This window comes from Falco rusticolus, chromosome 10 (genome assembly GCF_015220075.1).
Source record: "Falco rusticolus isolate bFalRus1 chromosome 10, bFalRus1.pri, whole genome shotgun sequence".
Lineage (NCBI taxonomy): Eukaryota > Metazoa > Chordata > Aves > Falconiformes > Falconidae > Falco > Falco rusticolus.
The window spans coordinates 24,169,413-24,192,474 of NC_051196.1; the positions used below are offsets into that span (position 1 = coordinate 24,169,413).

Genomic DNA, 23,062 nt, shown 5'->3' on the forward strand with positions numbered 1-23,062 from the left:
TTTCATCCCTTTCAAATAACCAAGGGTTTATTGTCCATTCTGCCCAGCACAAGCCACAATAAGCCTGTGAAACAGACCCCTTTGCATGTCACATCCAAACCTGGAGCAGACTGGTGTTCCACTGCACTTACAGTGTCGCCTTTGGGCCCTCTGAAGCCTTGAGGTCCTTTGCTTCCTTGGTCTCCCTGTGACAGAGGAGGAAAAGCCATTAAGCATTTTCATCGCGCAGTGACAAAGACTGATGTTTTGAGGGTGTAAATGATGTCTTTTTACGCTGTTTGCAGGTGTTAGCAGAGGTAGGAGCATCCACACTGCCCCAGCGCAGCTGTACGCTCTCAGTTACGCTCCATAACTCCTGACAGACAAATTTCAGCAGGAACCTTCCCAACAATCCCCCAGGGCAGAGACCATCTTCCCCTTCATTTAATGAAGGATTTTCTTTACCCAGAAACAGAGTGGGAGAAAAACTTCAGTATTTACTGTCTAGATTCTGCTTGGTGTAATTAAATGTTTTGGTGGACGGTAAGCACCTAATCTTATTTTAGTCTGGATGAATTTCTTCTACAATTGCAAAGAGCAGGGAGGTCCCCAGAGGGTGGTGCTGCCGCAGGGTCAGTGCAGACTGTGGCGTACTGGCTGCTCTGGGCAGGGGAAGGTGCAGCTGGTGCCACGTTATCCACACTAAGGAGAGACCGGGCGGCAGGTCGGTGGAAAATGCTGTTGGAGAGGCTGTAATGCTGCAGGTGCAGCTCAGCTCTCGTATTTAGGCACAGTAAGGAGGGTACAGGAGTCTGCCCACAGGTGCAGGTTCAGTGTTCTGTGCTTTGCCCCCAAGCTCTGCAAAAGGACGAGGTGTGCATCTTTACCAGACAACTATTTCTGCTTGTAGCAAAAGTCCTTGTGAGCTGTGGGCACTTGGGAATAGATCAGGCTCCAAGGGCATAAGCTCAGGATAGCGCTTACTGGCTCTTCCTCAAAACTCTCCTTCCCAAGAACAACACAGACACCCCTCAAGTGCTCGCCCACAGCTGCTGATGCTCAGGGAAAAGCGGTGAGGAACAGAGAGCAGGAGAAATACGGTGAACTTATTCTGACATGGGGCACGGCCAAGGGAAAGACATCGTGAGATCTTGGTCAGGCGAAATAACATCGCTCTAACTGGAGGAAAAAAGGCAAAGGGAATAATCTGATGGAGATGGTCAGCACGCTCCTGTTCAGGGGCAGCAGAGGTTAGTGCAGGAGGAATAAACTTTAGGCTTTGGTTGTGGAAGGCAAGCCCATCGAGGTGCTGAGACACAGATACATACAGCTTTCCCTGGAGGTCCTGGGATTCCAGGCGACCCTCTGAAACCAATGTCACCCTGCAAAGAATAACACATCATTGTAATGCTGTGGCTGGCAGAGGGTGAAGTACCAGTATCCCCAGCTTACACTGCAATCTAAGGAAACACAAAAGCCCTGGAAAGACACTCCCCTATTTCTTGCTAGCTTGCAATCCAGTCTTGCAAAAGATCCCCCTCTGAACAAGCAGGTTTTTGCTCTGGATCTCCCCACCATTATCTGTATGATACACCGATATCATTCATGGCCTTGCTATCTTGATGCCTAAATAAATGCATGACACTATCAAATTCAAAACCATTCAGCCTCTAGGCTGATGGTCAAGGGACCTTGGCAAAAGTCCAAAGCCACAACGAGCTAGGGACTGGCCCTGTTCTCACTGAGGACACTTTTCACATCCTGATAATCTTTGTCCATCAGTGATTCTTCACCTTTTTCTTGGAAAACAACAGCACAAAGGGAAACGTTCATGAAACGTTTCTCAGGTTTTTGCAAGGTTCTTTAGTACTGTCAGTCTTTCAGGGATAGCACTTTGTCCTTCAGGTCTGAATGCTTAAATCAGGCTGGGCCTGATCCTGCTAATCCCTCAGGTGTGTAGCCTCCTCCTGCCTTTGGAAGATCATCTCTCTGGGGCAGGAGGTGCAGGAAAGAGCCTGTACTTCATATCTTCACAAGGTCCCCAGCCATCTTCAGTAAGGACAAGTGCCACCTGGACCTCACACGAGACAAACTGGTGGTGGAGGGAGAAAATAAATCAGAAGAAAGTTTTTCTTACTCTGTCGCCAGCTGGACCCATTGGACCAGGGAGGCCTCTTAGTCCTCTTGGGCCCTAATTAAGAAAACGAATCAGTTTGAACTCTTATCACCGTTAATCATAGAACGGCAGAGCAGCATCAGGGAGCAACTCATCAACACAGAAAATGTCAAGAAATAGCGAGGAGCAGCAGAAAGCTCAGCCTGCTGATGCACCAACAAGACACTTTCCCTTTTGGTGATGACCTCTGAGCGAGTGATGCTGCTGACACCCCCTGCGTGTGCCGGCTCTCCAGCCCACCCCCCAGCTGCTCACCAGCCCAGCACGCAGCCTCGGACCCACCCAAAAGCTGCCCAGGCCTCCACCAGAGCCGCTAGCATTTGGATGTCTCATCCAAGGCAAGGTACCAAAAGCAGGACCTGGGATTAAAGCTCAGTGAAACTACCATGATCTGGGTTTTTTTCACCAGCACCAACTTTCACATCTGTTACCCCACGGAGCCAAGAGCTGTGTGTGTAAGGCAAGGGGACTGATGGCACCGTTATGTCTCACAGTGAAAAGGTGATGGCAACTGCTCTGAAGAGTAGGTGTTACCTGCAGGCCAACGCTGCCAGGAACGCCTGGAGGACCAGGAGGGCCAGGGTTACCCTGGGGGAGAAAAATTAATCGAACAAGAGGTGATACAGCATAAACCTGCCAACACAAAGGCAGGGACCTTCTCTCCACTTTATTTCTCCCTGAGCTCCCTCCCACCCAGGTTCCTGCTTCAGAATTTGCTTCTGTGTTACAGGCAATTTGTTCTACATGCAGGGACAGCATCAGTGAAGCATCTACCCAAGTGACGAGTGAAGGGCTTTTTCCTGAGCTGACATCCCTGCATGTGAAACAATTCCTGTTAATTTATCAAACTGATCTTAACGTTATGATTATTGGGAAGATGAATTTTCTTGACGTATTAGTGCACTTCAGTCACAGTAACTTCTCCTTGCTGTTCAGCCAATTGCCTCATTTCTCCCTGTCTTCTTCAAGAAATCATTTGTTATGATGCTTTTAAAGTAAAAAATCCCCCCCACCCCCTTTAAATGGAAGTTTACCTTCTCTCCGTCTTTTCCTATTTCACCAGGTTCTCCTTTGTGACCAGTGTGTCCCTAGAAACAAGAGCTCCAATTATTCACGTTCCAGTACAGCCTTGTTTCAGAATTTAAATCTTATGAGATAGCGCTAAGACCTGAACCCACACAACACAGATGACTTGCTGGGAAAATAATCCGTACAGGTGCTACAGCTGTGTGAAGGGCAGTAACTTCTGGGGTTCATTAGTCACGCACCATTCCCGTGTTAGGCATCATCGTGTCAGAATTGATCTGGTCTCAAGAAGTGTCCAGATTCAGTTTTCAAGAGTGACCTGCGGTGAGACCAGGCTACAGATCTCTGGATGCAATTCTCAATTCCTGGCCAGGGACCAAAGCTCAGTTCTCATCACTTCTGAAAATGAGGCCAAGACACTTCTGAAAACTCCATTCTGCACCTTTAACCTCCCTTTTTGTTCAAGTCATCTTTAACTCTGCATCATCAAGCTTGCAAAAAAACCCACGTCCCACTGAAATCTTTTACATAAACATAGATTCAGTTTTGCTTCTTGGCTCCCTTCCTATTATTGTGGGAGAGACCCAGACTAATTTCAGCCATGGCAGATGTTAATCCTCACCACGCAAAACGTCCTGTGCATCATTTGCATCATAATTGGAGACCTTCACAGGTTTTTCCATTTCACAAGCTATGAACTTTGAATAGTTATGCCCTAAACACTGTGTATTTCTAGTATTTATGACTCATCCCAGAGACCAAACAGACTTGCAAAAGGTCAGTTCATGAGGAATTGAGAGCATTTCCCAGGAGATGTTCTACCCATTGCCAACTTCTGCTAAATCCTGCTAAATCCTCCTAAAAAACTCGAGTAACTTATTACTTCAGCTTGCTGCTGGAGTGAGCCTACTGCACAGAATTCATGTGAATCATAGAGGGGACAAGATGTTTAACTGCTGAGTGAGGTTTCCTAAGGGTTGCAACCTAGAATTTATGCACCAGAATCAAACAACATAAAGCTGCCTGGTCCTAAGCCAGCTGCAAAATGACAATTAAATGGTATTTAATCACGTAAGTTATGTCTCGCTACAGTAAAATGTGTCTCTCTGTGTTCACAGGGTCTGCGAGTGCAATTTAAGAACTGGCAAGATTTTTACAGCTCTCTGAAGCCTGCAAAGGCAGCACCTCATTCCAGAGGGAGGAACCCTCACCCTATGCAAAGGGTTAAATTTCATTTGCAGGAATAAATGGCCGTAGGTAAATGTTCCACCTAACAAAGGCTGCAATCCTGCAGGGGACGGAGCCGCCAAGCCCTGCGCCCCTAAGTGCGAGCAGGTGCTCGGAGGATGCAAAGCCTCTTGCTGAAGGTGAAGGCAGAGTGCTCACACTTTGCAGCACCGAGTTCAGTGACAGAGCAGCTACTCCTACGAGTACGGGAACAGCACACGTAAGAAGGCAGGATCAGGTCCTTCATCCTCCTCTTGTCTCCTATTTGGCTGCTTTAGGCATTTTCTTTTCGACAGCTTAATTGCAGGCAACTGCATGGCTGGTTTGGAGAGGTGCGGAGCCTGCAGGAGACGTGTGCTGTATATAAAACAGCTCGGTCCTGGGGGTCCATCGTGGTGTTTATTTTGGGAGACAGACCCTTGTATGTGCAGGGGGTATTTTTCTTACCTTGAACCCTGGCATTCCTGGGGGACCTGGCGGACCCGGTGGGCACAGAGCTGGGCACTGCAAGGAACAGAAACACTCTCTGGTTGATCAAGTACACGCAGCGCATCCAGGGAGGCTGGTTTCGTTACGAGGGAGAGGTGAAAAGGTTACGTGGGTTTGGGCTCTAAATCCACTACTTCTGATGCATTCACAGCATCACATATCGTCCAGAATTTCCCTATGGCAAGGGGTCCTACACAGGTCCTCAGGCCCCCAGTGACCCACAAAATAATGATTTATGAATGACCTGCTTTGCTTTGAGCACAGACAGTGAGAAATTCTGACGGTTGACAGTTGTCCATAGTCCAAAATGTTGAAGAATCACAGCTCCCCAGTGAAGCTGGATCAGTGTCTTGTAAATCACTAGGAACATATTTAATCCTATGTGTTAAGTCACCCCTATTGATTTCCTTTAGGCAAGTCACCTAACTGAAATAAGGACAAGCATTAGAGTTTATTGGAAGGGGACCTATAACAAAGTAACCCAAATACCTACAAGCAGGTATCTGCAGGTGTCTAGGGGTGGGGGAGCCCTGGTGGGAACTCTAGTTTGATGGGGAACAAATCAGAACATGCACAGAAATTTAATAGGGGCTCAAAAGGCCATACTTTAAAAGCTTCATAAACAAGGAATGAGATTTTCTTCTGCAGCTTTTCTTTCATTTATTTGTGGGTTTTTTTCTTTATTTAATAAAACCTCAGGCAACACCTCTGTAGCAGAAACTTAATTTTCTAGTATATTCCACAGGGTAACTTAAATTAAGCTTGCAGAAATAGTATCATTTTCCATTAACTTCCACGTGACTTGCCATAAGGCAGTCTAAACCAACTCTGAGCTTTTTTGGGGCATGCCAATTAGAAAACCAAAGAGGCTGTCACAACAACAGCTGTGAAATCTGGAAATGTCACTTCCATCGTTCATGGACTTAAGACTCCTTTCATTCTCCTCAAAGAAAGGAATCCAGACTTTCTCATAAGGAAGTCAGCCTAAACAAAGCATATACCCATAGGAACCTGGTGCCACCATCCATGGAAATAAACAGCACAACACGCACAATCTTTTATCTTGCAAAACAGGATTGGAAACAGATGCATGAAAAGCTGTTGTCATTTACCAAATGCTTAAGTTGTTTTGTAAATGAAGAATGTATGCAAAACCTGCATTTTGAAAAGCGAACTGGAAAGCAAAGATCAAGAAAAAAATCATCACTAGCATATCTACCTCCTTGAAAGCACATTTAAGTCTTGTAAACACACCCCCCACCCCACTTACGCATTCTGCAATAAAGCAGTTTAGACCCATGTCTGCAGGTCTGAACGGCACACATTAAATGTCACCCAACTACGCCAATGAAAAGTCACATCAAAGGGTAAACTGAAAAATATTTTCACGCTACATAAAGGAAAACCTACCTGAAGGTCCCCACCACCATCAGGAAGGATGCCTGGAAGACCCTGCAATTCATGAAATGTGGTCTTTTTTAAATACATCAAGACAAACACCAGGAGGAAATACAATTTCTAGGAAATGCACTTTACCAAGAGCAAGCTCAGCTGGATCAGCACCAGGCAGATACACAGCCCCATAGCATAAAATGGAGTGTTCCAAGCTGCACCAGTGCTTAAAACGGACATACCCAGGGGTGTAATCATCCTCTGGAGATGTACAACTGAGCTTGAGCTAGAGCCTTGAGCCTTAGGTAATAAAGGCAGCAATCTGAGAAGAGCAGCTGTGCCTGGTCTCCTCCTGGTCTGGGGAAAGCTCCTTGGGAAAGACCTCCCGATCCCACTGTTCAGCCCCTCCAGAGAGACCGCAGCAAACCCAAAACAGAGCCCTACCAGTTTCAAGCCCCACTTTCTGGCCCTACAACCACACATCATGGTCAAAGCAACCATATAAACCTTACCTGAGAGAACAGAAAGCCCCCCCCACGATCTGTCTGTGCCATAAAGCCTGGGCATCACTGGGTTCCTCCACCCACAGCGCACAAATAACAAACAGCAGATAAACAACACACCGCAGTGAGAAGTCACTGCCCTCCTTGGGGCACGGTGTTTATGGTCTGCTGAAACTTAGCCCGGAAAGGGAATGCTCATGGTAACCACAACAAATAAAAAAGTACACGTTCCGGCAGCAAGAAGAAAATTCTGGACTGCCCATGGGAAATTTCTAACATTTATTTGCAAGTCTCAACTTACCGGAGGTCCAGGTGGTCCAGGAGGCCCTGGGAATCCTGGCAGACCAAAAGGTCCCTAAACAGAGTGAAAATTAGTAAGAATCCCTCTTCTTAACTATTTCAATAAAAATGCAAAGGGAGAGGAAGGCTGGCTACCAAATACCATTGCATTTTTGTGAATGTGGGGCAAGATAGCTCTAATGGGACTAAACCGCACCTTTCTTTCTGCAGAGGCTTCTATGACTGCAAAGAGAACAGCAAATGCTGTAGGGAGTAGGATAGAAGAACGTATCCCTGCACCCACATCCCTGTTTCCACTGGCCCTGTACTTCTCCAGTGGAGCTGTGGGCACCCAAACCTGATGGTATGCTTCTGCAGAACGGGCTCCGTCAGATCGGACCCATTCTGTGCAGCGCTTCTTTTGAGGATGCTGAAAGTACATGCCAGCTGGTAACTACTCTATGTTCTTGTGACACTGGCTGCTCTTTTGTCCTTACTCATAGTTGCTAAAGCAAGATATGGCTGCGAGCAGGAGCACATCGTTGGCATGGCACTGGTTGACTGGGGTGACCCCACATAAGCTGATGGAAGGAACAGCATTGCCTGCGCATTAGTAGGGCTTGTAGCATCTTGTGCATCATGGTTCCAGAATGGGTTGAGAGACCAGAAATGAACCTCATTCATTCTTCTGCGGTTGTGGCATGTTCAGTAAATGCGGATCAAATGGTAAGAGAAACTCACAGGAGGACCCCGAAATCCATTTCCACCTGGGAGCCCACTGGGTCCTGGAGGCCCCTGTTGAACAGAGAGAAGAGTGCTTACCCACGGTGACTTCACACAGCTGCCAAAGCCCAGGGGCAAACAGTCTGGCTGTACTTATTTGTCTAATCCCCCCCAGGAGCTCAATCCTGCACCCAGACCATCAGGTTACCACATCTGTCTTTTTGCCCCACCTCCCCATGCAGCACACTCTTTCCACCACATTGCCAACATCTGCATCCCCTCTGACACAGGGCAGCTCGGAGGTGCGCCAGGAAGCCACCAAACAAAAGGTGCCCCAGAACCGGTCACTTCCACCGATTAGAAGGCTGCTGTGCCTTGAATTCACAGAAGTGCCAGCCTCCCTGGGGTCAGGGTGAGCATAAACACCCTACGAGGCTGCAGATCCACAGGACTCCACATCCCTCTGCCTGGCACAGGAGAGGGACCCAAGGCCGGGGGCTGGGGGTGTGTGTAATGCTCAGAGTATCCAATAAAGCTAGGATATAATTTAAAACTTTTTTGAAAGAGCCTCTTTACTTACTGGAGGTCCTGGTAGTCCTTTGCCCTGGGAACGTTTAAAACAGCAAAAGATCATTTAGAAACAGAACATACAGGAAGCAAAGCAAATCTCAGAAAATGCTGCTTAATTTTTCTTTTTAAGTTTTCTTAGCACTCCCCTGTCCCCAATTATTGTAATTTGCAATCAGAGCAGAGCTGGAGTCTTGATGAATCCTTTTGTTGCCTTTAACAATCTGTATTTCCTTTACATCGCTGTTACCTCTGAGACACCTCCAAGTAAAGCCACATACAGTGACAGGGTAGTGGGAGGACACAGTTATAAGTAAACATTCTAGTTTATCTGCATTTCCTTTTTTATTTATTTTCATTTTTATTAGACGTTATCTAATGTCAAATAATTTTGATAGCATTTGATATGCTAGTCTTTATCCCAAGTTGGCTTGCTTTATATTCTCAGAGACTAAAACCAGACCCTGTACTAACAGAACAGGTCATACATACATATTTAAACACATCAAACAACATTTTCACCCACTGAGGCTTTGATCCCTTTGTTTGGGATACAGAGCTTCCCAGCCTCTCTTGGTGATGGTTTTGGCATAATACTACACCCCATCCTTACACACTCTATTCCAGACGTTACTTACAGCTGTTCCAGGCGGCCCAGCAGGTCCTAATGCACCCTACAGGAATAAACCAGTGCAAATTAGCAGGGATAAACCAGAAACCTCCATATGGGTACGGGTAGACACCAACGCCTGCCCTCCTTGACACCAGTCCCTGCCTGAGAAGTCCAGCAGTGTCTTACAGAAGCAGCACACACCCAGCAATGCTCAGCCGAGTTCACAAATGTAAGGACAGAAACTTACGGTAATGACTCTGTCATTCCTGATTAACGACTTGATTATAGAACATTTTAAGATAGTAGGGATGGATGTTCAGAATCGGGCCCAGCGACTTCCTTCACCATTTGCAGGTCAAGAAAGAGGAAAGACTAAAACATGAGTTGCTTCTGAAGGACTAAATAGACACCTCTGCAAGTCACAGTTGGCCCCTGATTAGACTCCACGAACATCTAAACGTTCCATAAATTGAATCTCATCCATTTGAAATAGTCTCATTCATAAAACATTCAAATTGTAGATCCAATGACTAAATTATCTGAAACTATTTACAAGATTTGGACTCACTGTGGTGAATTTTATTAATTCATAAATTTTCCCTTCAAGCAAAGACAAAGATTTGGCAGCTTCTGCCTCTTCACTAGCTTCCTTGGCAAATCCCCAGTCTCCTCTTCCCAATTTGTATTCTTAACTCTTAAGCTTGACTAGAGCTTGGTGATCTCATGTCTTAGACTAGAATTAAATCATTCTTGAAGTTGTTATTTTCCTGCTTAACTAAAGATTGCAAAACAGAAAGTCTTAATCCCTTTGTTGCACTGCAACGATACTGACACTGGCCAACAGACTATAAACTTAATTATAGGTAGTAATTCCGAAACAGAAAGTGAATGGAAATATAAAAATGAACAAAACCCCTCAGTGTGGTGGGTTGCCCTTGGTCAACAGCTAAGATACTGGGCGTGCATTGCTGGCTGATGCTCTCAGGTCTCAGAGCCTCCTCAGAAAACAGCTGTTGCTGCGACGGGAAAGGGAAAAGCAGAGGCAGGTAGCTCATCGGAGCAGACCAATTTTATCACTTTCTTTTAAAAAGAAAAAAAAAAGGAAAGAAAAAAAAAAGACATGGTGGAGGTGCAGAAACGCCTGTGTAATTTGAGGTTAATGATAAATAAAATAATAGTGTGCTCGACAGCACGGCTGCAGCTGTCACGGGGAGTTTCTCTGCACTGTGTTGATGCTCGGGAGCGGCAGAAGAGCCACGCTGCTCCCAGCCCCACGCAGGCAGCTCGTCCCTCGCACTTGCACAGTTCTCAGCCGCTGCTGCTCTCTGCTAAAGGCAGAATGTCACATCGTGAGGGCAAAGTTGACAGACTTAAACACAGAACAAACTGTGTTGTTATTTCCATTAAACTAGTGCCAGCAAAATCCTCACGCCCTTGCACAGGGGACAAAGAGCAATGACAGCACGAGGCTTGCTCAGCCTCTTGCCAGCCGGATTGCCCAAACCTGTTTCCCAAACATTCCCAAAATGCTGCACAGAAACACCTTGTGAACGATGTCCTGAGCTGCAATGAAATGGTGCCTACCCCTAGGACCAGGAGATAGGCAGATGTGGAAAACACCCCAACACGACGCTGCTTAGTGTGATCCCCAGGATGAGGCCAGTCCTTTCCCACTGTTTTGCATACCAAATGAGATTAGAAATATTTTCCCTTGTTAAGCTTAAGGAAAAAGATACAGAGGATCCAAAGCCTCATTAGGAGCAGTCTTGTGAGGAGCAGACTGTAATCCAATAAAAATCAACTCTGCTGCAAGTGTCAGCTCCTCCATTTCTCTTGCTGCATGTTACTCTGCTTTTCCAGTCACTTTTATCTTTAGGCTGAAGTCCTTACACCTGCTGAAGGTTGTAAGGGACAAGCTGGGATCATTTCCTGCAAAGAAAAGACGGAATTCCTGGCACCTACTGACTGACACACTAATCCTGCCCCCACTGAAACCAGCTGCGCAGCCCCTTTCTGCTTCAGCCAAGGTGCCAAAAGAGTGGCAGAGCCCACACATGCCAAGCGTTGGCACTTCCCTGTCCTGGATTTTGGTATCCTTGAGGGTGTACGGAGCAGCGTGCAGCCGTGAACATTCCTGGGACACGATCATCGAGTCCCTGAGCAAGCTGATGTGACTCCATTAAGTTCAAAGGAGAGGCTCTAATTTACACCTCGATTTTAATAACATTGTCTGACTCAACTCATTCTCCTGGTAACAATGTTCTTTCTCTTTTGATTAGAAAACAATCTCACCATAATTTTTTCACTTTAAAGTAATACACTTTATGAATATACAACTGTGGAGCACAGGAAATACTTGATTAACATGACAGTCATAAATAAATATGACTAATTACATTCTTCTCATTGCTTATAGTGTAAAGCACCAAACTTAAAAATTATCTTTGAAAACTTGCCAGTGAAGGACACCAGTATCTAGCACTAAGGTCAGAACCCAGCATTCCTGGCTAAAAATAAAGGATTTTCTTAATTGGAAAAACAAATAGGCTGGATCTAATCAGTCTGCAAGGAGAACCATGAGAAAAGCCAATGGATGCTGATAGCAACAGGAGATATGTAAGATAAAAAACATTTTGGTGTGCTGACTTCACAGTACACTGGCCCTGGTCACACATGAATCACAGTTGGACTGATGAAGCATGGCATATAGAGGAAAAGAAATGTTTAGCAATAAGGTATTACTAAAAACTGCCTTCCATGAGCCCACTTCCATATGCTATCCACCTTCAGTCTCGGGCACTCCAATTCAGAAAAATACGTTTATTTAGAAGAAGTCACAGCGCTAAGCATGACTCCAGTCCCACAACAGCAAGCAGACACCTGCTGATTTCAGGGATTCCTGGGAGACCAAACGATGTTGTAAAAGTTGGGGAGAAGAAAGAAAGTTGGGATAACAATGTTGTCCTTTCAGAGTGCTAAAGCTTTTAGAGCTTTTTTTCCTTTTTCCAGGCTTTTATGAAACCAATTAAAACAATTTTCCAGATGGACCACTGACCTTGAAAAGCTCCCATAAATGACAGCAGGCCCCAGGTTTGCCCCATGCTGACAAACTGAGTTACGAGACATGGGAAAGCACGTCAAATTAAAATGTGTAGTTACTGTTTGTGTGATACTGAATAGCTGAGGAGGAAGTTCTTGTGCCCAGATATTCCCTGCTCAATTACCCCACCAACTAGGAGCTTGTGTGCTGAAGTGGGCACGGGCAAACACCACCAAACATGCAACAGGGCCATGAAACTGTGTCTTCTGCGTGTGGTCCTGAACTTTTTTAAAAATCAGGAGTCAGTTCCCAGAAGGTGCTGGACTCTTGCCACAGACTGTCAGAGCAGTTGGGATTTTGCAGCCCTGGATCTCTGGGGAGAAAGGTGGGCATGAGGAAAAGCAAAGGAGATGGTGTTTCGCGCAGTGCTGATGGACGGAGGCTTGCAGCTGTGACCAGGATGCTTCGGTCCTGCCACTCAGCCTTCCCAGTGGCCAAGCAAACTTTGCCTTGCACACGGGGAAAGGAAGAGCAGTGCATCAAAGACACACGGCTCTATCACTCATCCCTTTAACTAAATGAGAAAACAACTCACAGTTTGGAGCTTTGGGTAGTTCCTCAGGGCAACAAATGGATTACTAAACTACAGTGAACACACTGGAAAAATCCACCTTTTTTAACCTTTGCACTCTGTAACGTATATTCAGCCCATCCCTGCAGCCCTGACTTCAAGAGACCAGTAAACCAGCTGTAGATACAAGCTTGATCCTCCCACACTGGGAGACAGGAAAACAGCCAAGCTGGATAAAAATCTGTGCTGAATGGCTCAATAAAGTTTAATTCTTAATGTCCCAAGGAGACCCAAGTGCCTTTCCAGCCCCGTTGTAGATGATCTGAAGGACAGCTATAACATCTCTGGCAGTCATTTCTCTATCCCTGTGGTGCCCTTTAGCAGAGCTACAATATGCAGGAAGCAAGAAAAACACATTTCTTGCTATGCTGGCTGGGGAAGTCTATGCCAAGGCAACTAATAATGTCAACCATATGGACAGCCCCAGAATTAACAAAAGGCGAAAGTTTAAACGGTTAATACACAGTAGCAGTAATTATAAACATAACAGAGATGCATACTCAGGTGGCAAATAAAGGCCAAAATAGCTTCATTTGTGATAAACTTCATAATTAGGTCTATCAACTGCTTCAAGGAACTTTTTGGATACTTGAAATATCACCAGAGCTGTTCTGCACGGTAGTCCCACCACTGAGGCTATCCAAGGCCATTCAAAACCATGTGAAAGAAAAGATGGATCTTGTGCCCTGCCTAATGAAAAGCCATCTGGAGTTTCATTTCAAGGGTCCAAGTATTCTTCAAGGGTTTATGGATAAATAAGTTACCATAATTAACACTTGAACGTCACCAATTTGCAAAGGAATGAGAAATCAATACGATCAGTGACAATGTTCATTTAAAGGGACCTAGGATCTAACGGGGTACTCACACGGTCTCCTGGAGGCCCATCTGGGCCAGGTGGGCCATCAGTTCCTGTTAAACCCTGTAAAAATAAATAATTAAATAATAAAATATCCCAACAAACCAACAAGCGTGAAAACAGAGAAACAGAATAAAAAGAGCTATGAGAAGTCCCTGTCACCAACACAAATCATCTGGATGCCAAGCTCTCAGGAGAGGCGAACCATCTGATTTCTCTCTGTAATTAATCACAAAGGAAAAGAGCAGAAGCAAATGATCAGCACCATTCCCTGTGCATTGGGAGCGTGGATGAACACCACCAAGTAGTCTTATCAATGGTGTTTCTGGAGTTGCAGCTTAGCTGTGGAAGCTGACTGAACGCTGCTCCTTGCCTGATGCAGAAAAAAATGTGTTGGCTAAAACCTTACCCAGACTCAGCTACCATGGCAGCACGTTGGGAAGCTGGGAAAGATGGGAAAACTGGGAAAGCTTGACTGTGTGCAGTCACCTGTCTGGAGCTGCAGGGCAAATCCCAGGGCAGTGAGCAGCACACCTCGGCTCGCAAGTGGGATGGGATCTCTAGACTGAGCTCAATGGGTTTGCTCCAGAAATGTCAACTTTCAAAGACGCCTGTACTTCTGCAGACTTGCCCGCTGCACCTCTGAAGAACTGCGATGCTTCACTGTAAGAGCACCGTCCTGTCAGTTACGCGTCTCAAAACTGTTCTCAAGTTCCTTAATTCAATCAAGAGATACTTGCAACTCTCAAACTTTCTCCTGATGTGCAAGACACAGGTAGATCTAGGACGCACTTTGCTTCTACAGTAGGCACAGAGGAAGCCGATGAGACACTTCAGAGAAGCACCCATGTCTACATGAAATATTTAAAAGATCTAAGATGACAAAATACTCACATCCACTCCAGGAAGGCCAGGCAATCCAGCTTCACCAGCTGCTCCAGGTTTCCCTGGTGCACCTTTTGGCCCCTAAATCAGATAATCAGGCAATTATTTTTAACATAATAACAAGAGAAACGTGGCATGTGTTGATACGGGCTACAAGACGGAAGTTAATTTGTTGACGTGTTGATCTTATACCATGCAATGTAGAAGAATTCCTACAGAGAGATGAAACTTGCCATGAATTCTAAATTCATTTCAGCGCTTTGGCTCAATTCCACATACTTGTAAGCTGTTCCTAATAGAGGGGTAGAAAGGGGTAGAAAAGGATGGGGTAAGCAGCCCAGAGCAAGGAGCTGTGCCACCTGGTACAATTTTGAGCACCCCTTGGCAGACTGAGGAGCAGAAGCAGACTCAGACCAATGCCAAAAATAACCACACACGTGGCTCGGTACCAGTTTTGTTATACTGGGGATGGGTGAGCTTCATCTCATGGATAACTTCCGCTAGCAATGAAACAGGAAAATAAATGCATTTGTCCCCCGGACCACTGCTGAGGATCTCCACTGTGGACCCCTTACAGAAATTCTGCTGCAGACCAGGAGGAAGGGGAGCCAGCAAGCCTTAGCTCTTGCACTGTCTCCCTCTCAAAAGGATGAGCAAGTCAGTGTCAGCCAGAACATACTTACCGGTGGGCCTGGCAAACCAGGAGGGCCTGGCTCTCCCTGATAAAGAGAAACGACATCGGTGTTAGCGCTGAACCTCCTTCTGGTGATGTTTTGCAACAACGGTGTTCCCACCCGTCACAGCGCTCATTCCCTTAATGCCCACTCCAGGATTTACCACGCTCAGTCTTACGAAGCTGATGCTCTAGATCCTGCTATCCCCTAAAGCAGGATGAACTTTTTCCATACCCACAACAGCAGATGTGGTGAACCCCACATCCTCAGCCTCCCACAGCAAACCAGTGCTTCCAAACAGTGCCCAGCACCTCCTTTTCCCAGATATACTTAAAAATTATTTGCACTTGGGCTTGTCTGCAAGTTGGGCAGCGAGGAAGCTAGAGGGCTATCACGGCGTTCAAACAACTTCCTGATGAAACAGAGGGATATGAGGATAAGATTCAGGTATCCAGGACCCAGTATAACACTGTGGTACTACCAGGAGTTGGGAACTATCAGAAGGTAAAGAATGAACAAACTGTCTACAGTAATTTTCTATGTATGACTAAACTTTGACAGGAAAAGCAAATGAACAAAGCCCCCAACTGATTTCCACCTAATCCAACCCCACAGTCTGGACTAACCCCGTATTTTATATAATATTCCAAAAGCGCTCATTTTTTCCTGGCCTAATGGAAAGCAACTTTTAAGAACAGCATTAAAGGTGTTTGGGAGACAATATTTAAGCAGCCTTTGAATCACCCCTTCTAGCTCACCAGCTGTAACATCATTCAGGAGCTTGTGTGGACCCCAGACAAGAAGATATTTGTGTTTTATTGTTAGGCCCCAAAAGCTGCAACCATCTGTGAATAGCAGGAGCTCGACTGGAGCTTGGTTTCCCACCTCATCCCACATAAAATCACTTTGTGTCCCAGGTCTAGATGTCTGGATGGCACCCTTCCCTCCCGGCTTTCGGGTAAGTACACTAAATACTGGGAGAGGCTCAGTTATCATGGGCAAGCAGAGGGGAAGGGGCACGCTGATGCCCTGTAAGAAGAAAATTTATATGTAAAAGGGGTGGTTATTAACACAGCAAGGCTAGAAATAACACCAGCCCTATCGTAGGCCTGATAATTAGGAGTTGGAAGGCAGTAAGCAAAGTTGTGGAATTTATAGCATGTTTCTCTATTTACTGTGTCGACAGCTGTGAAGTCTGTGGGCAAATCTCTCAAGACCAGCTGCCTCAATTCACTTCAGCGAGGATTTACGTGCTGCACTGGTGACCGATCAATGCACAGACCACAGGGTCACTGAACAGAGGGATCTTTATGCTCTGCCTTGCTGAAGCAACTCCTTTGCTGTCCTTTGCTCACAGGTTTTCCATAAATAGTTATCATTATCATAGGTGGGGAAAAGCCCTGCCAAGGAAATGAAAGGAGCAGTTCTTTTGCAATGAATGGTTTGAAAAGGCGGACAGAAATGGCAGTAGAGGTGGTTTACTCTTTCCTCCATCACTTGAGGTTGCCAGCCCCTTGCATTTTTTCTTGCCTGTGCGATGGCAATCTATACAGCAAGGTCACAGCATCGGCAAAGGCCGCTTGGGACGATCTTAAACCTTGCTCCTGCCATTGTGGACCCCTGCGGGACCCTGCAGGGGCACCAGAACTGCAGTCAGCTAAATCAAAAGCCTAATCAGTGTTTATACCCCTAATGCCAAATCACTGGGAATTAGAGGCAAAGGCTGTCAGCAAAGGGAAATGCTCTCCTGGTGCTATGTGAGAGGGAAGGAAGTTTATGCTTTCTTAGCATGTCAAGCCAGGAGACGGAAAGTGGTGGTGGGGGAGCTTGATTTTTGAAAAGTGACAATTGCTTATTAGCAATTTGGGGAATTACATCCCCAGAAATAATTCACAGGAACTTGTCACTAATTCTTTCGATCATAACATGCCGTTTCTATTCTCGGGAGGGAGAGATTTTGCTTGTTACCGAGTATGAAATGTGAAGCATGTTGAAGGCTATAACTATAAAATATTTCAGAGGGACTTAATGTTGCAGCTCCCACTGGAAGGTAGGAATGAAAGCAGGAGCTTCTAGAAATTGTGCTTATGGGGTTCATCCAAGGTTTGTTCAGAGATATCCTGAATAATTCAGATGTATGTTATGCGCTGCTCACTGCTCACGGCCGACAGTAAGGGACTGCTGAACACCGCAGCAGCACTCATCCAGCAAAAAGGCTGTTCAGCAGCTCTTCCCACATGGCGTTCATCCAGAGCCGTCTGCGAAGATGACCCAGCTGGAGTGGCTTACAGACTTCAGGAAACTTGCATAGGTATAGTCCACAAAAGTTCTAATTGTGCTTTAAAAAATAAAAGGCTCACCACTAAAGAAAAGATGGTTTCATTCTTCACAGTGGTAGATCTGACACCACCACTTCTCTCCATGCAGTACCATGAAAATGCAGAGCAGTGCCATAGTTTTTCAGAGGGTACTACCAGAAGAACCGTAACCCTGAAACTGGGAGGCTGCATGACTGTGCCCAGCACTAGCCCCAGCCCTGCATCTCTTCTTTTCTCATCATCTTCTTTTTCATCATCCTTGAAGGACCCAATCCTGTTGAAGAGCAGGAACCATCCTGGAGCCTGTCCCTGCACAGCTGGACCATCTCATATGAACAAGGCACCTGACAACCTATATCCATAGGAGGGATGTAGATCAAGTCTGTTCAAATGAGAGCCTGTTCCTGCGTAGCCAAAACTCCAGACTCAAGCTGAGACTGTAAGACTTAACACCTTAAATACTTTACTGAGCTGGTTGGTTTATCAGGACTGAGTTCTTCATATTAATTAGATGATGTTGTTTGGTCCTGTCCCGCAGGCAGCCTTCCAAAGCTTTAAGCAGTGGATAAAGGGGTGCAGGTTCACGTGACCAGCATCTCCCCGGGCTCCTGTTTCCAAGAGCAATCAGAAGTGATGCTGATGCCGTTCCAGAATTAGGGTGTCAAATATCCCATAGAAAGCAGGAACTGAACAACACAATTACAGGGATTTGTTTCTTTCTGATTGCCTACACGCAGAAATTGGTTACAACATGAAGCCTGAAGGGCTTCGTGCCTCCCAAACGCTTCTTTTTCGCTCTGTACAGAAACACAGCCACCCGTCCCTGAAACCCGCTGGCCACGCTCGCGTCCTGCTGCAGTGACTCCACAGCTCACTGCTGCCAACGGGAACACATGTCCTTCGTCCTCTTCCAGGGTGTCCCCTTAAACCTTTTACCACATCATGAAAGATAGCAGAGAGAAACTGTTGAGGTACCAGCTCTGGTTTCGTAGCATGAAAAGTTCAGAGTGAGATTTTTCAGTAAAATGGTCTCCATTAGTCGAAAGGACACTTTAGAGGGACCAGCTGCAAATCAAGGCGGTTCTCTCCTCAGACCAGCCTTGCTCACAGAGCCACTATGAAAGCTCACCACTGCAGACAAAAAAGCTCCTTGTTCACCATACACCAGGGAACCCATATATCTTTTTTTACCTTCTTATCCAAAAGAAAATGACTTGCATGGAATGAATAGATTTTTTCAAGGTTGCTTAAAGGCCCAACACCAATAAACTTCCTTCAGACGAGGTTTAAAAAACCCTGCCCTGTTCCATAAGCAGCTTAGAGACTAAGACAAGCACTACTCAAACTGAACATCAAGGTGGGGATCCAGCCTTTTGCATTTGATGTGGTCTTGTTGAAGGTCCATCTGATGCTCTTTTTATCAGTGGATAAACTAACTACTGGACAAACTTCAGTCCTTATCCAACAGAGGCACAGAAGCAAAATTCTTCATTTCTATGGAAACTTCAATTAAAAGTAACAGGACAAGTTTTTCTCCTCCAGTACGTGCTGTGGTACGTAGCCTTCTGCCTCTGCAGGAGGTGTACGTAAAAGGAGCTGCCTGCTGAAATAAAGGTTGCCCATTTCATTTGCCTTTTGTGCCACTACAGGCAACTCATGTCTGGCAACACACAAGCCAGTTTCTGACCTCTCACATCCCAATGGAAGTTAGGGATAGCCATACTGACAATGTGAAAATAAACCCAATATAAGAGCAGTGTCCAGCGCTGCATGTTTGAGTTTCTTGAAGCCTCTCTAGAAATGTGGATGCCCTGAAGTGTCACATAAACCTCTCTCTGAACTACAGAACATGCAATGACTCTGGCAAACATGGTACCCATGCACTCGACCTTATGTATTACGTTCCCCTTCCTCCCTAGACACCAAAAGAGAAATTTTCTACGTTGCGAGGAGGGTCACGAGTCCCTGTGCATACACTAGCTTTGTCCTGAACTCTCTCAAAACAGGGGATTGATCCTGTAAAGAACCTGAGGCCACTCAGCACCTCCACTCGCTGTTCTGACTCTTGCAAAACAAGGTCTCTTGTGAGTAGACTGGTTCTCCATGTCCTTCCACCTCTGAAGGGTGGCCCAAAGGCTGGGGCTCTGGGGAATGAGCAGCCTCCCTGCTCTGCTGGGTCTGCCTCTGCTCCACCCCTCGCCCTCCCTCGGCTGAGCCTGCCCTCTGCCAAACATCACTCACATCTATGCCGTCCTTGCCAGATGGTCCAGGGGGTCCTCGTGGTCCAGGAGGGCCTTGTGGTCCTACTCTCTGAAAGGATCAGGGGAAAGAGAGAGAGGAGTTCATCTTTGCATCCGAAGAAACACATAGGCTAAATCACAAATGGCCAAGTGCTACAGCTCAACCCCCTAAAGCTGCACTAACCCCCCATCCCCCAGGGCCTCCCGCCAAGCTGGGTGGACTCCGAGGAGCTCAGGACTGGTGCAAGGCTCTTTGGAAAACCCTTTTGACTGAGCACACCCTCAGGGCTCCCAGCTCATTTAGCTGGTGGCTTACACTGGGAAGGAAAGCTGGTGGCTGGGCACCAAACGGGGTTTGCTGCACAGGAACCAGTTCTCGCTGCCTACAGGCACGTTTCACTCTGGGCAGAGGAAGAAATGCAAAGCCCACAGAAAATAGGTGCCAAGTGCTAGGCATTAAAAATTAATTTATAGTCCCAGCCTGATGGGGTGACGGAAAAGCCAGGCAGACACCAGTGAAGACAGAAGGAGAAAGGGGAAGTCTCCTCTTTGAGCAGGATGCCATTTGAAAATCTGGGGTTTTGGAGGAGGTCTGAGGTGGGGGGAAGGAAAGAAAGGTCCAATAAATGACTTCTGTATGGAGAGGGCTCCAGAGAGCAGCTTGCTGTAGCTTCAGTGAACAAAGGTTTCATTGTAGGAGCAGCTCTGCTCGCAGCAGATGAGGGCAGCTTTGAATTCCCAAGCCAGGCTGCAAAAATTCCTCACTAACACAATAGAAAAACCTCACCAAGGAGTTACTTCCCCAGGCAGTAACATTAACACCACGCAGGGAAGTTTAATATAACTTCATACCTGAAGCAAACAAGGCTTAAATATGCTATTTAGTAAGTGTAACATTTGAAAATTCGTTGAGGGAAGAAACTCTGATTCAGATGAAGAGTCAGATCAGGAGATCAGTCTCACTGGCAGCCTATTACTTCATTGTAGAAGAAAACTGTTTCTCTTAGACCAAACGGTCTCCCCTTTCCCAAGGCTTTCTCTCTCATAACTGCAGCCCTGAATGGGAAGGCAATACTTTTGTGGAAAGTATAAGGCAGCAGTTTCTACACGTAAGGATAGGATTTAAATAGTTACCTATGCAGGTACAAACCCAGACGTGCTTGCTAGGCACTCCCTGTACAACAGCACAAGCAACACACACATTTGTAATAAATTTTAGACTCTAATAACCTGCCTATTGCCACATTTCATCCTGCGGGTATAGCATACACAGGTCACCATCTTTTTCCCTTCCAGACTTTTTTCTTAAGCATAAGACATAAATGAGACTTCTTACCTGAGCCGATGTGGCTAATAGCTGGCATAGGAAGAGAAGCCCCAGACTGGAGAACCCAGCCATGGCGCACAGGCTCTGCCTCTCTCCGTTCCCCCTGGGCAGCTAAACGGCTTCTCCTCCAGGGTCCAGCAGATCCCTCCTCCTCCCCCTGGGTCTCAGCTTACAAAGGAGAGACTCCTCGCCTCCAGATAAACCTGCGGCTCCAGCTGGAGGGGCAGAGCTCAGGAACAAGCAAGAGGGGCCGAGCTTGCAGGAGAGAGGAGGTTTGGGAGGGAGGTGGGAGCAGGAGGGGGAGCAGCAGTCAGGAATTGCAGCTCTCATTCATGCCTTGCTGGGCAGCCCCAGCCTCGAGCAAACAGGGATCCTGCGGAAGGGCCAGACTTGCAGACATGCCACAGAAGCAAAATTCGGCTGCTCCAGCTGGAGATACAAAGATGTTCCTTAGATCTCACCCAGGCCATTCCTCAAAGCCCATCAACCACCTCAGTGCTGGACAGGTAAAACACCACCGAGCGAGCGTGCTACGCAGTGCCTGAGGCTACCTAACTTCACTAAAGAAGTTAACATACCTGCAAGAACTGCAAGATGCACTCCAGAAAAACGCACTTACTGCTTAGTGAGATGGTTTATGAGCTCTGGAGGTATAATCACATCTGGTTGGCTTGTTTTTTTCCAGGGAAATCTGAAGAGCTCCAACTGATTTCTTGAGAAAGTGATGAACCCTGACCAGAGAACAGATGATCACAGGCAGATCACAAGGAGGAAGAAAAAAGAAGAAACACTCTCAGAGCCCTCCCAAAAAAGGAAGAATTGCCTTTGAAATATTTGGAAGGAACAGAATGACAGTTCCCAGCATGGTGATCCCAAAAGGCAATATATTTACAAAGATGCACCTCCTACAAATAGCTTCATGCTTCCCTTTATCGATTAAAGACAATTTCATCCAAAGCAGGACTTGGAAGCGGAGAGAAACAGTGGCAAGATTCATCAGGACTGAAATGACACAGCTCATTTGGTTAGTAAGGAGAGCAGATGTGGAAAAGCAAAGCTTAAAAAATGAAATACCGGGTTTCAGTTTGGCATCCTTACGCTGGGAGGTTTGTACGAGCACACACTGTGTGCCTGTCCAGCTCCCCAGCAGCCCATATTCCACCAACCTTGACAGAAAGATGAAAAGCTCAAAGATTTACTAAGTTCCTAGAAGATTTGGTGGACCAGGCAGCTGGGGACAGAAAGGGAGCGCGTGTGTGTCTTCAGATGGCCTCACATTGAATGGAATGCTTTATTAGACACCACAAACCGCGCAGAGGGAGAGCAGTGCAGTCGCATGAACTGCTTTGCACAGAGCTTGTACCTCCTCCTTCACACCGAGGCCAGCCGATGGCAACAGAGAAGGCAAAGCAGATCCAAATTCCTCAGCCACACGCTGCTCTAACAAGCCAGGGATTCCAGGGCTCCTGCAAGCAGAGCCAAATTCCTCAGCCACACGCTGCTCTAACAAGCCAGGGATTCCAGGGCTGCTGCAAGCAGAGCCAGCTCATGACCCACAAGGGAAGAGCCCTGGGAGTATTCACCTTCAAGCCCACTGCACAGGAGGACCAGCTGTCCTCTCCTTGCACATCCCCAGGCAGAGGGAGCACAGCTGAAGGAACACAGCGACTTACAGAAATCATTGCTACAAAGACACCCCCACACCCCCGGTGCTCACGCCCTGAAGGAAAAGGCCCACTAGATAAAGCCCTATAAGCAGGCCAGGCAGCTGCCCTCCTGCCTGCTAGCCCCAAAAGCTGCTCAAAAGGAAAGTCCCTGTTTGCTCTGCAGAGCACCACAACACATGCTTGAGAGAATGGCAGCACAAAGCCAAGACGGGGCATACTGAAACGTTTCAAAGCACATCACTGAACAAGAAGCAAGGGAGGGGGTGTTTTTTCCCCACAAACATTCACTGGCCACATTTTACAGCGCTGGAGGAAGACTGAGCATCATCTCCACATGGAACAAGCAGCAGGTTTATCTCATGGTGAGCCCACCAGTCCTCCGCTTGGGAACGCCGGACAGCCCCACGCACCCACTCGCTGGAGGTGCCCAAGCACCAGCAAACAGCT

The 23,062-nt window shown here is 46.6% G+C and overlaps 1 protein-coding gene across 1 annotated transcript in view; it reads right to left on the bottom strand.

Moving 5' to 3' along the window:
- The window catches only part of COL9A3 (collagen type IX alpha 3 chain), a 41,076-nt gene extending 18,653 nt beyond the window's left edge, over nt 1-22,423 (bottom strand). Inside the window, 18 exon segments of the mRNA XM_037401697.1 lie at nt 132-185; nt 1,308-1,361; nt 2,117-2,170; nt 2,690-2,743; nt 3,190-3,243; nt 4,856-4,912; nt 6,308-6,349; nt 7,094-7,147; nt 7,813-7,866; nt 8,375-8,398; nt 9,000-9,035; nt 13,514-13,567; nt 14,399-14,470; nt 15,073-15,108; nt 19,623-19,691; nt 20,958-21,321; nt 21,568-22,179; nt 22,312-22,423. Coding sequence (XP_037257594.1) covers nt 132-185; nt 1,308-1,361; nt 2,117-2,170; nt 2,690-2,743; nt 3,190-3,243; nt 4,856-4,912; nt 6,308-6,349; nt 7,094-7,147; nt 7,813-7,866; nt 8,375-8,398; nt 9,000-9,035; nt 13,514-13,567; nt 14,399-14,470; nt 15,073-15,108; nt 19,623-19,691; nt 20,958-21,020 — 831 coding nt within the window. The 5' untranslated portion in view covers nt 21,021-21,321; nt 21,568-22,179; nt 22,312-22,423.
- Between the last annotated feature and the right edge of the window lie 639 nt (nt 22,424-23,062).